General features: G+C 42.3%; 2 protein-coding genes and 1 long non-coding RNA gene across 5 annotated transcripts; 1 reads left to right on the forward strand and 2 right to left on the reverse strand.

The window, feature by feature from the left end:
* The first annotated feature begins 325 nt into the window (after window positions 1–325).
* Window positions 326–3,711, forward strand: cpox (coproporphyrinogen oxidase). The gene is made up of 7 exons (XM_088394367.1): window positions 326–999; window positions 1,146–1,289; window positions 1,455–1,565; window positions 1,686–1,827; window positions 2,137–2,355; window positions 2,489–2,593; window positions 2,673–3,711. Exons 1-7 carry the CDS (start codon window positions 453–455, stop codon window positions 2,755–2,757), a joined length of 1,353 nt encoding a protein of 450 aa, XP_088250493.1. The 5' UTR covers window positions 326–452; the 3' UTR covers window positions 2,758–3,711.
* On the reverse strand, window positions 490–3,089 carry LOC148388401 (uncharacterized). Its single transcript, XR_015862171.1, has 3 exons — window positions 2,588–3,089; window positions 2,105–2,412; window positions 490–1,901 (listed from the first exon to the last, which is right to left on the reverse strand). It is a non-coding gene; the product is annotated as an uncharacterized LOC148388401 (long non-coding RNA).
* Window positions 3,626–8,461, reverse strand: prrg1 (proline rich Gla (G-carboxyglutamic acid) 1). 3 transcript variants are annotated; one of them, XM_088394368.1, is made up of 4 exons: window positions 8,346–8,461; window positions 7,639–7,679; window positions 6,824–6,984; window positions 3,626–6,013 (listed from the first exon to the last, which is right to left on the reverse strand). In XM_088394368.1, the coding sequence occupies exons 2-4, from the start codon at window positions 7,646–7,648 to the stop codon at window positions 5,561–5,563; spliced, it is 624 nt and encodes a 207-aa protein (XP_088250494.1). In that variant the 5' UTR covers window positions 7,649–7,679; window positions 8,346–8,461; the 3' UTR covers window positions 3,626–5,560. The 3 variants fall into 3 exon arrangements, with proteins under 3 accessions (XP_088250494.1, XP_088250497.1, XP_088250496.1); XM_088394371.1 differs by having other exon boundaries at window positions 6,824–7,078; window positions 8,346–8,392; XM_088394370.1 differs by lacking the exon at window positions 8,346–8,461 and adding an exon at window positions 8,279–8,316.
* Window positions 8,462–13,167: the final 4,706 nt, after the last annotated feature.

Below are 13,167 nucleotides of genomic sequence, written 5' to 3' on the forward strand. Positions count from 1 at the left end.
TTGGGGAATTTTATGGCATAATTGAATAATAAAGTTCAGAGTCTGTTAAATTGTGTTCAAAACGCAACCAAAAATACGGTACATATATAGATATTCAGAGCAAAAATGTGTCTAAAAAAATATCAAAATTAAAGATATCAGTTACAGTAGTCCAGGTAAATGCAATTCGTTATACTCAATATTTTAAAACATTAAAAATAAAACAAGGACATTCCTTGCGTGATTCCATGAACGCAATGTAAACTGGGAGTTTTAGTTCGCCTACAGGCGAAGGCTGCGCTTTAAGTAGCTGTGTAAACTACATTTCCCAAGATGCCCCTCTCACTAACGCGGAAGTGTACGTTACTTGACGTCTGTCAAACTGTTATCAGGAATACGCAAGTTGTGATAGTGTTTTGTTACTTAGTGCGTGCACAGTAACGCGCCCAAAAGTCGAGTGAGGACGTGTGAAAATGGCCACTCTAGTATTTGTTAAGAATACAACAAAGGTTACGACGAGGCAATGTTTTATTTTAAATTTAAAGGGGCTTTTGAGAGCCGGAGAGTGCCATTCGTCTCGTTCGCCGCACATTAGTTCATGGTCGTCCAGGACTACTGGCGTACGGTTCATGTCCCAAGGGACCGCAGGCAGAACGTCAGCCGGCGGACGGAGCAGCAGACGGGGAGCTCTGGCGCTGAGCGGGGCCGCTGCAGTCACTGCAACCGCTGCAGTCGCTGGCTTATTGGCCAACGTCAACCACTTCCAGCGGGCTGAGATGGCGACTGTGGTACCACGAGCTGCAGAGGAGGACAAGAACCAGGAGCAGGGGGACATCTTGGAGAGGTGTCGGGGATTCATGTCTCCTCCGGTCACTGACGTCGCCGTGCTGCAGGCGAGGAAAGGCGAGATGTGCACCAGGATGGAGATGCTCATCATGGAGACGCAGGCAGAGTTCTGCAAAGCTTTGGAGGCGGTGGACGGTGGGACGTTCACGGTGGATCGTTGGGAAAGAAAAGAAGGTGGGAGTCACTGTTGGATGATGAGGAGCATTTATACATCAACTCACTATTTTTGTATATATGTTTGTTTATTATTAGGCCACTGTCGAAATTTCCGATTGTCACATTCCTATCAGCTGTACAGCATTTCTAGTGTTGTGTTTCAGGTGGTGGTGGGATCAGCTGCGTGATGCAGGATGGCGAAGTGTTTGAGAAAGCCGGAGTCAATGTGTCGGTGGTGTTCGGAAACTTGACTGAAGAGGCGGCCAAGCAGATGAGGAGCAGGGGCAAGGTCCTCAAAGGGAAAGACGGTAAGCATCGTCGGTTCACCATTATTTGGCAAATATTTGAACATTTATGAGCGTCCAGCAAGAAGAAATGCATAGAGGTTCGGGCAAAAGTAAAATAAAGTTAAAGTACTTGAAGTCTGACAGGCATGGAGAACATGAAAATGATATGTGATTTGTTTTTCTCAGGCAAGCTGCCATTCTGTGCTATGGGCGTGAGCTCCGTGATCCACCCCAAGAACCCGCACATCCCCACCGTGCACTTCAACTATAGATACTTCGAGATTGAGGAGGAAGACGGTAAGCGTGCCATTGTCTGCTCCTTGACGTCAGCAACCGTGTCTTCGTGTCTATGACTCCATTCAGCTCATGAAAGAATCATCACCCTTGTATCCTCCCGCCCGTGCATGCATGTTGTAGGCTCCAAACAGTGGTGGTTTGGTGGCGGCACAGACCTGACTCCAATCTACGTCAATAAAGAAGATGCATTTCACTTCCATAACACACTAAAGGAGGCCTGTGACAAGCACCACTCGCAATACTACCCCGACTTCAAGAAATGGTACAAAGAGATGCACGTCTGAGGGTGTGATGTCATCTCCGGGGATGCACAGGGTGTTCCTTGACTGCATGATGCTGATAAGACAACAGTGAAGGAAAAGACCGTTATGAACGTGGCTATCTCATACACTTCAATGGGCGGCTCTTGTCAAGTAACGTCAATATTTAATAGCCATTTTATTTTGAGCATTTCTGAAATATGAGATAAAAAACAAGAGCTGCATCAGGAATGTCAAATCTCAACACGATAAAGTTGTATTATTTCATGGTTCACTTGCCTTTACCATCTTGTCAATGTCTGGTCTTCCAGGTGTGACAGGTACTTCTACGTCCGCCACAGAGGAGAGACTCGAGGCATCGGGGGGATCTTCTTTGACGACCTGGACGGCCCCAGTCAGGAGGAGGCTTTCGGTTTCGTCAAGAGCTGCGCTCGCACTGTGGTCCCCTGCTACCTGCCCATAGTTTACAAACATCTCCGTGATCCTTTCACCGATGAGGAAAAGGACTGGCAGCAAGTGCGACGAGGAAGGTGAGCGTGTTGTGGGTCCCGTGGTGTTTGAGCCCAGTGAGTCAGTTTTAGGACCACCTGGAAAAGACAGAAGATAAAATTATTATATTAAAACAATAAAGTCTAATTCTCAAGATAAGTATTCATCCTTCAGGTACGTGGAATTCAACTTGGTGTACGACAGGGGAGTGAAGTTCGGCTTAGCCACGCCGGGATCCCGAATTGAGAGCATCCTCATGTCCCTTCCCCTCACCGCCAGGTAAACGGCGCAGCAGCGTCAAAACCACCGACCGTGTCGCCGGTGTCGCTCAGTTGACCGATTCAACCTTCCTCATCAGGTGGGAGTACATGCACGAGCCCGCCGTCGGAACCCGAGAGGCTGAGATGCTGGAGGTGTTACGAAACCCAAAAGAGTGGCTGTGAGTCATTACATGTCAACATGGACACAACATCCATGTTGTGTGCTTGGTAACAGTGCTATTTCCGCAGGAGGTTACTTGACATGTTTTTTTTTTTGTAATTACTGTTGTCAGTTATGAAAGTTCAAGTAAAAAAAAAAAAAGAAAAGCAACCTTGCCTGTTGGCCATTTTGCTTGCTGTTGGTCACTCCAAATTGACACATCCCATCGTGTTGCGCTAAATAGCTCACCTTACTTGAAGCCTTTTTCTTTTTTACGTATATAATATCCTCTATGCGCCTCACGTACAATAAGTGCACTTCCTTACTATGAATGTGTCAATATTTTAAGTTTCACTTGTTTTTCTGGTCTTTGGCTGATTACTCAATATTTGGTTTCTTTAACCGTCAGATAAATATTTGCCGTTGGGATCATGTTGCGTGCAAAGTTGGAAGGTCGATGCCCAAGGGCAAATATTACAAATCTCACATTTAGCTGCTTGTTTGAAATGATTTTAACTAGAGGACGCAATTTCGCAGAAATTGCGTGTGAAGGCGAAGACGGTGAATAAAATACCTGGGGAATGTTATGGAAGATCAGTAGGCATAAGCTGAATATAATTTATAGGTGGAAGGGTTTGAATCTGTCAAAATATAGAAATTAGAAGGGTAAAATTAAATTTTATAAAAGAATTGTCTAAATTTTAAAGGTGAAAATGTGAATTTTTTTAAACTTGGCAATTTTAGGAATGTTGAAAATCCTCACCAATGTGAATTGAATGAGCTGAATGATGTGAATTTTAAATGGGAATAATGTAAATGTGCCATTAAGAATGAATGGTGAAAATTTGGATGAAAATATAAACATAAATGGTTTGCATAAAAGGTACAAGGTTATAGTTTGAAGTTGACTTTTTTTTTATTACAAACCATTTCACACATTTTTACATAATAATAAAGACTTCTTATAGGTTCCCTTACATTTTGTATTTCCTCATTTTAGCTAAGGCATTGTGTAACCTGTGTGAGTTTAATAAACACAACTCACTTCAAGGTTATATAAAGTCGTGAGTGCTGAGTTTCATAGGTCAATTCACTTAAGAAAATAAAAGTAATCAGTGCTCAGTGTGTAAATATATTTTAGAATAAATTGCATTTCATGTATGTGACAAAATTGCATAAGTGTGGCTGGGTCTAACAACTATTGTTCAGTCAGGGGTGTCAAACTCAGTTTCCTCAAAGTTATGGTTTGACTGAATACCATATAAACATAATTACTACAATTTTATTTCAAATTCATATTTACATCTGCATTTATTATTTTTATTTATAAAAAAGAAAATTGATTTTGAAATAAGTCGAGCAAAAATTTTAGTGGACTGTTAAATTAAAAGAAGGGATTTGGCAAAATTAATTCCTTAAATAGCCATTCTTTTTACTTTATCAATCAAGAAAAACAATTCCAGTTAGCATGAAAGTAACACTATTTTTTTAATTGGCTGCATAAAACAAATGAATCTTGAGTTTGACACCCATGATTGAAACTCTTTCCTTACATTCAGGCGAACATTTTAGCCTTAAGGCAAATTCCTCTCAATGGACCATTGTGTGATCACAACAGGTGGAAAAAAAAAGAACATAACTTTGACCTTCAAATTGACAAAGTCCAAAAACTTTCTGAAGAGCTCATTGTGAGCTTTGATACAAGTGCCTTCATTTAGTTCTCAGCTACATTAGTATCAATACAAAGCAACCTTACTTTAATTTGACACAGACCATATATACAGTAAGTGAAACCTCTACTTAGGAACTTAATTCACTCTGTGATTGTGTTGTAAAATTAATGGTCCTTTTGAATCAGATGTGTTGCAACAGGAAGGAATAAAAAACATGCAGGACACCGCCCTCGAGGACCGGAGTTGCCTACCCATGGTCTCAAGACAATAAGAAAATGGGTAAACGCACACACGTCACGTCAGCACACACGTGCTGATACGAAAGTCGAATTTGGTTCAAAAGAAGAGGCAAAACAAATTTGAGGCGCCAATTCGTATCTCGGAATGTTCTCAAGTATAGTCATTCCTAAGCAGAGGTTACACTATTTATATTTTTATACATACACATATACATTACACATGCTTGACATGGTCCATTGTGGCATTAAATACGCAATCTTCCATGAGATGCTTTCCCCCAAAGCCTCATTTTCTGGGTGCCGTCAACCTACGAGGGAAGCTTTGGGCACAAGGAAGATTTTCACAGTTGAGTGTAGCTTCAAAACAACTCGTCAAAAGCGGAACAAGGTGGGTCAACAACACATAACAGGCAAGTTGTATATGACAAACAGATTCCTTAAAAGCTGCACAAATTAATAATGATGGACTGTATGGGAAGCCATGAGAGCATTTTTTGCATATCTTTGCTGCCCAAAGATTATGATTCCAAATAAATGCTCAAATGGCGTTCCATCAACACCCACATGTGGAATTGTGTTGTTGCATGTACAAATGAGCTCAAGCTGCTGCTTTCCTGATGAGCGCGGCTTCATTGAGTCGATGAAGCCGCTTGTTTTGCTCTCTCTGAACCGTGCCAACAAAGTAGTAGTGTGAAATATTTGGCAAAGTAAAGCACGGATGAGTTTAATAGCATTGAGAAAAATCCTTATGTGTGACAATTCCAAAAACTTTTTTCCTACTTTGTCCAGGTGATCGGTTGGACTTGCATGACAGCACGGATTTGCTTCATTCCCTTGCTTGGCGGTCCTTCCCAGAGGTTAGTGCAAATGTCGAGTGCTGGCAGACTGTGCACGGTGATGAGACGGCGGTGCGTTTACTTCCTGCGGTTTCCGCTGGTGTTGATGATGTCCTCGTACTGCGGCGGGGGCTCCGTCTCCACGCGGATGTCGGTATGGCCCACCGCCTCCTCGTACGACGGCGGACGGTCGGCGGCGCTCCCTCGAATGGACGCCGCCTCCGAGCCCGGGTAGCCCAAGGGGCTGCTGTGGACGCTGAGTTCTGACTGGTCGCCGTGGTGATAATCCCGCCCCCAGTGATCCGTGGAGACCACTGACAGGACGTGGTCGTGGTGAGAATGGACCAGGCTGGGGCTGGGCTGCGTGCGCTTCCGGGAGTGACAGCAAAACACGACGACGGCCACGGCCACCACGATGAACACCACCGTCAGCAGTGGCACGATCAGGTAGAGGGAATGCATGCCGCCCACCACTGACTCCAGACCTCCAGAAGGGCTGCTCTCGCGCACGTACTCCTCCCAGAATCGCCTCTGTCCATAATCACAACAGGAGGAATTGACAATTTATTCATCAGACGTTATTGGGTGTTTATTCAATTCGAGGGAACACAAGGTGACAGAAATTCAAAGAGGTTAATGCAACATGTGTCACTTCTTAAATACTTTGTGTCTGAATCACTACAGCACAATATAGGAGACAACAATGGCCTCAAGTGACGTCACGTAACCAACACAACTGTGTGCGTGACGTAACTCACCAGCTGCCAACAATAGTTGAGAGCAAAAACAAGCCCCCCACCCCCCCCCACATGCACCTGGTTGTTCTTCCTACTGACATTAATCTCTTCCTGGAAAAACACATGCACATTCATACAGTATGAATGGTGGTGTAGGATTCCATCTCTTGACATGTGAAGGTGCTTAATTGCAGACCAGGGTTCAGACATTTCCAGTAGAGCTGCTGTATTTGTTGATATGCAACTATATTAGGAATTTGTAGAAAACCATTTTGAATAATTATTTGTATATTATTTTTAATACATATTGTTTGTTTTATATTCTGTATTATTATATTTGTTATTTCAAAAGTGTTTATCAAATTGGTCGCCCTTTGCGCTGATGCATGAAATCTTTCATAAAGGTTGGAGACCCCTGTTATGAAAGAAGACAAAAATACTAATTTTACCAAACATAGGTCAAAAAATAGCAAAATCAGAGAAATTACTAATTTTTCCCAAACTAGTATGTCAGGCATTTTGTGTCCTACTTTCTCACTTGAGAGTGACTATATCGGGAGGAGGCACTGTAGTTCGGATGGGAAGCGACAACATCAAATCTCACCGTTTTCTCGTCGTTTTCAAAAGCCTCACGGGCCTCCTCGTAGGTGCAGATCTCCTCGCGGCACTCCCGTTGAATGTTGCCCTGTTTCATCTCTTCCAGGAGGTAGTTGGCCCTGGGCAGCCGCCGCAGCACCGAGTGGGCCGCGTCCGCCGGCAGGAACACTGGGGTCACGGTGGGAGGGAGAGAGCCGGAAAACTTTAGAATTTGTGAGAAAATGCAAGTCGGGGAAAAAAGCGGCGGTTGGGAGAAGACGACCTGGCGAGAGGCAACAGCGGGGAAGAGAACGAGAACAAATTAAGCAAAGAAAGTGTTTTCATAGAAAGAAGAGTGGGGCTCACATAGAACAAAAAGAGGAAGAGGGACACGGTTGCTGACGGAAACAAAGCCATCCGGTGCCCACTTTTTTTTAGCATACTAACAAAAGCATCTTTAAATTTTGGCATCCTGCCATCTTGGGTTAAACTGTTAGGATGAACTTGATGTGACAGCACTGCTCTGTTTCTCACATCTTGATAAAAACACCACATGCTTTGCCCGGTATGTTACTTTTTAAACAAGTAATGACAACCATGTGACTTGAAGATATGATCTCAAAACAAACTCATGATACATAAATGTCATGAGAGGGAGTAGGAGAACTATGTGTTGAATTAAAACAACAACAATAACAAAACGAACAACCAGAAAGATCCAGCAGTATGTTTGAAAACTGACACATTAGAAAATAAAAAGACACAAAGAAGGGGGATCAAAGAAAATATAAAATATGGAATTGTGGGGATTAAAACCAGAGTGTAAAACAAGAGCAAACTTACCACTCCCCATGCTTCCTGTCAGTCTCCCCCGGGTGATTTATCTGCAAAAAAGTAAACACATTTTTAACTTGCTGATAATCGTCAGACAATTATTAACTGTGCCTCCCAAGAAAAATAACATGATTTCTCTTTGGCATATTTTTATTCTCCAGAGTCATTTAAACTACATTAGGTGACCCTGAAGTAGTTTGTTGCAACCGATACAACAAATGGCAAATTAAAGTAACCCGCAATCCCAAAGAGGAAAATCGATTTGTACAATGGATAAAATAATGATACTGTAAAATAATTTCGATAAAAGCAACGTCACAGTCAGCCTGGTGAGACATCTCTCGTCCCAGTGTGAGTGACCAATGGCGGCTACTGTCCACGCTTACTCATGGGCGGCTTCTGGGAATCGCACAAAACAGCCACTAGCAGCAGGATTACGAAAACAAAAGCCTCCCGTAATGCGACTACAACTATATCACGTTTTCTTTTACAGTTGGCACTGAATCTGATAGGCTAAGCGCCGTTGCATGCTGTTGGTGTCGTCCCCAATTCTGCATCGCAAAGCGGGGTTGAAGCGAGTTTGTGCCCCGTACGTGACAACCAACTGGGGGATGATTTCGGAAGCGTCAACGATTCAAAAAGTCAATACCCGTTATTCGCAAACTGGTTCTTTTGTCAGTAAATATCACGCGAGTACAATAGACCGACTCGCTTACCTTCTCCGCTCCCCAGAATGCGCATTTACGATTGCCTCATCTCCGCTGCGCCCCCCCCAGCACGACTGTTGCTATGCTTACTGCGCATGCGCACAATTGTATGCGCTCAAGAGAACAAGACGCGGCTCATTAAAGTGACAGAAAGGAAACTAAAAAATAAAAATGCGGACAATATAACGACTGTCACTTGTATCCATGTAAACGCCCATGTGAAAAACAGTTATTTACATAGTAAAAATAATTAAGAAAAATCGAATAAACAAAACAAAAAACATCAACAGAAGCGGTGCATCTTGAGAGACACACTGCAAAATTAAATCAAAAGACTATTTGGAATAAATTCATACAATTTCACAGAATATTGTCCACAAAACCCCTGATGGGGAGCAATTCTGCCCCTGAGTAGTACCACACTCAATAATACACTTTATATTAAATGAAGTATGTGTTCGTCAATTTAACATAAGAGCAATCGTTTGAAAAGCGTTTTAAAAGCCAAACTCTTGCAATGGTGTGGGGTTTTTTTCTTGCATTGAGCAATTTGGTACTTTGGCTGCTTTATATGATGCTTACAGTGCTTGCTGATTGACTGAAGTAGCATTCACAAAGTGGGATGATTGTTGGCAATACTCAGCCCGTTTTCGCTGAAAAACCTCAAGCATCTTATCAGCGTGATTGGGGTGCAATAACTTTATAAGTGCCACCTTGGCTCGTGAGTGAACGATTCGTTCAAAAGACCGAATCCTGTCAGTGAACGAGAGTGAACAAATCACTTCCTAAACTGATTCGTTCATTTTTCAGTTCATATGACTTCAACCAGTAAGTGTCGGTAATGTACATTGAAGCTGGTGCCACCTCGCCGTAAAACAAAACGAAGAAGAAAATGACGTAATTTCCCCTTCACAAACGAGTCGTAAATTGCATTTCCCGTTCACCAACTGAACGGATTTGTGTGCAAACGAGTCAGTGAGTGAGTTATTTGCATTTCCAGTTCATTGCGAGAACGGATCAGTGAGGGAACGAGTCCTCACTTTCCCGTGCGTTCACGAACGAGTCAATGGGTGAACTGCCTTCCTTCCCGTGCATCAACGGATCAGTCAGTGAACGTGTTGCGGCTCCCTCCTGGCGTGAACTATGTAAGCCAGAATGTAGATTTACGATTTGCCAAGGAAAGGAAGAACCACTCACTGAAACAGCACTTCTTTAATGCACGTTTTCTCCAGGCTAACGGCTAACTTTAATGCATGAAGGGATGCGCCGTTATGCAAAAACGGGGAGATCATGCTTCTCTTTGGGTAATCTTTATTTCATAACACTTATAGTAGTTTTTAAATAACGTGTATGCATATATACGCCTAAATATTGTTATCCAATATATCTACTGCAATTTCACATTAGATTGCTGGTTTGAAATTTACTTTTAATATATATATTTTTTTAAATAAACATTTATGTTACTTGTCTGGTGTTTTATTCCTTGTTTTTATATTCGCCAATTAAAACATAAAAATCAGACATTTGGTTAGTGTCTGCTTTATATGACATTGTGTTTTACGTTGTTATATGAGTTGGTGTCCCCCAATATAAGAAATGTCGGCATAATGGATTTTTTTTTCAACCTTTTATACAAACACATTCGGTATAATAACACCATCAACTACAATCCAACAAATACAAAATTAAAACATCAATGTCAGCATAAGAGTGTCCGAATGACGTCACAGATCAAACAGCCAATCAGGAAGTGGGGGCGAGGGGTGTGTGTTGCACTTTTCACTTTCACTTAAGCTTTTTCCCTAATGAAGTGGCCTGTGATTAGGTACACCTCATGGACACTTCAATAGGTACATTACACGAGGTAAAAAAAAAAAGAATTAATAAATAAGAAAGTGTAGCGAGCAATTCTTTGGAACAAATCTTTTGAGTGAACCGATTCTAAAGATTCAGTTCACTTGAGAACTGGAATGCACATCACTAGTACGAAAGAGTGCAGACGGCCATCGACTTCCAGGTCGATAGAGCCGACTGGTTAGTGACGCGGACTCGTACTCGATAAGAACTTGGTTCGATCCCAGGTGTGAGCATATACCCAATTGTGCTTTTAGAATTGAATCCTCGCTTTGTATGCATACGCAAATGCAAGTATTTAAGTGTAAATACATAAGGTGACCCCGCCCCCAATTTGGCGGAGGAATCCAATGGATCACGCCCACTACCTAGGGTTTAGGATTTAGGGTTAGGGTTAAAAGTAAATGAAAAGTGCCACCCTCGCTTTCTGATTGGCTGTTTGATCTGTGACGTCATTCGGACACTCTATTAGGTACACTGATATTTTCAAGTGTACCTAATCACAGGCCACTTCATTGGGGAAAAATCATGGTCAAAGCTTTACTGAAAGTGAAAAGTGCCACACCTGCCCTCACCCCCACTTTCTGATTGGCTGTTTGATCTATGACGTCACTTGGACACTCCATTAGGTACATCGCCATTTTCAAGTGTACCTAATAACAGGCCACTTTATTAGGGAAATATCATGGTCAAAGGTCACAGGTATAAAGCTCTAGTCCTTGGGGCCGCATTCCAACATGTTTTCCAAGATTCCCTCGTTAAGTGCACCTGCGTGAAAAGTTTTAGCTCCTGCAGAACGTGAAAGTGGCTAAAACTTTTCACGCAGGTGCGCTTAACGAGGGAAACTTGGAAAACATATTGGAACGCGGCCCCGAGGACTAGAGCTTAACACCTGTGACCTTTCCATGATATTTCCCTAATAAAGTGGCCTGTTATTAGGTACACTTGAAAATGTCGGTGTACCTAATGGAGTGTCCGTGTGATTCCCTCGTTAAGTGCACCTGCGTGAAAAGTTTTAGCTCCTGCAGAACGTGAAAGTGGCTAAAACTTTTCACACAGGTGCGCTTAACGAGGGTAACTTGGAAAACATATTTGAACGCGGCCCCTCGAGGACTGGAGGTCGACACCCCTGGTGTAAGTGAAAAGTGCCACACCCGCCCTCACCCCCACTTTCTGATTGGCTGTTTGATCTGTGACGTCACTCGGACACTCCATTAGGTACACCGCCATTTTTAGGTGTGCCTAATAACAGGCCAATTCATTAGGGAAAAATCATGGTCAAAGCCTAAATGAAAGTGAAAAGTGCCACACCCGCCCTCACCCCCACTTTCTGATTGGCTGTTTGATCTGTGACGTCACTCGGACACTCCATTAGGTACACCGCCATTTTCAGGTTCATTCGCGAAGATCCACGAGTGAGTGACAGACAGCGTTGCTGCAATGCCAGCCGACACACGTTATGCCGACATTGATGTTTTAATGTTGTATTTGTTGGATTGTAGCTAATGGTGTTATTTTACCGAAGGTGTTTGTGTTTGAATAAAAGGTTGAAAAAAAAATCCGTTATGCCGACATTTGTTATTTTGAGGGACACCAACTCGTATAACAACATAAAACACATACATATTGTCATATAAAGCAGTTAACCAAATGTCAGATTTTTATGTTTAGATTGGTGAATATAAAGACAAGGAATAAAACACCAGACAAGTTTGAACATAAATGTGTATTAAAATAATCATCATCATCATCATCACCATCATCATAAAAGTACATTTCAGACCAGCAATCTAATGGGAAATTGCAGTAGATGTATTGGATAACAATATTTAGGCGTGTATATGCATACACGTTATTTAAAAACTACTGTAAGTGTTACAAAATAAAGATTACACATAGAGAAGCATAATCTCCCCGCTGTTGCATAACGGCGCATCCTTTCGTTAGCTTGGAGAAAACGAGCACAAAAGAAGTGGTGTTTCACTGTGTAGTTCTTTCTTCCCTTGGCAAATCGTTTATCTACATTCTGGCTCACGTTCATTCCCTGAATTCTTCACGCAAAGAGCCGCAACACGTTCCGTTGATGCACGGGAAGGCAGTTCACTCATTGACTCGTTTGCGAACGGGAAAGTCAGGACTCGTTCCCTCACTGATCCGTTCTCGCAATGAACGGGAAATAGAAATCACTCACTCGTTCACTCACAAATCCGTTCAGTATGTGAACGGGAAATGCAATTTACTAACTCGTTCGTGAACAGGAAGTTACGTCACTTTCTTCTTCGTTTTGTTTTACGGCTAGGTGGCACCAGCTGCAATGCACATTACTGACACCTAGTGTGTGGAACAAGTTACGATATTGCATGTTGGTTGAAGTCATATTAACTGAAAAAAGAACGAATCACCTTGGGAAGTGATTCATTCACTCTCGTTCACTGAAAAGATTTGATCTCTGAACAAGCCAACACTACAGTTCATCAACCCCCGTTGTGTAGTTGTATTGTTTGATGTATATGGGTTGTTCCCACGGGACGTTGTAATATAGAGAAAAATGTGTGCGTTGCCGTTGTCGACATTACCGTGTGTTTACTTGATTGTTTTTTGTCTGGTGTATTGCTTAGTTGTGTGTGTTATTGAAGTATTACCAAAAAAAAAAAACACGGATCAATGTGTGTGGGGGGGAGGACGAATGTTTTCAGTGAACAGATTCTAAAGATTCAGTTCACTTACAAGAACTGGAATGCACATCACTACCCCCCAGCTCGACTGTTGCCATGCTCACTGCGCATGCGCACAACTGTACGCGCTCAAGAGCCCAAGACTTGGCTCATCAAAGTGACAGAAAGGAGACTAAAAAATAAAAACACTGACAATATAACGACTGTCAGTTGTATTCATATAAATGCTCATGCGAAAAACAGTAAATCTCATAAGAAAAAAGAAATAAGAAAAATCTAATAAACAAAACAAAAAACAT

Source organism: Syngnathus floridae, chromosome 13 (genome assembly GCF_059516105.1).
Source record: "Syngnathus floridae isolate MCC-2025c chromosome 13, RoL_Sflo_1.0, whole genome shotgun sequence".
In the NCBI taxonomy this organism is placed as follows: Eukaryota; Metazoa; Chordata; class Actinopteri; order Syngnathiformes; family Syngnathidae; genus Syngnathus; species Syngnathus floridae.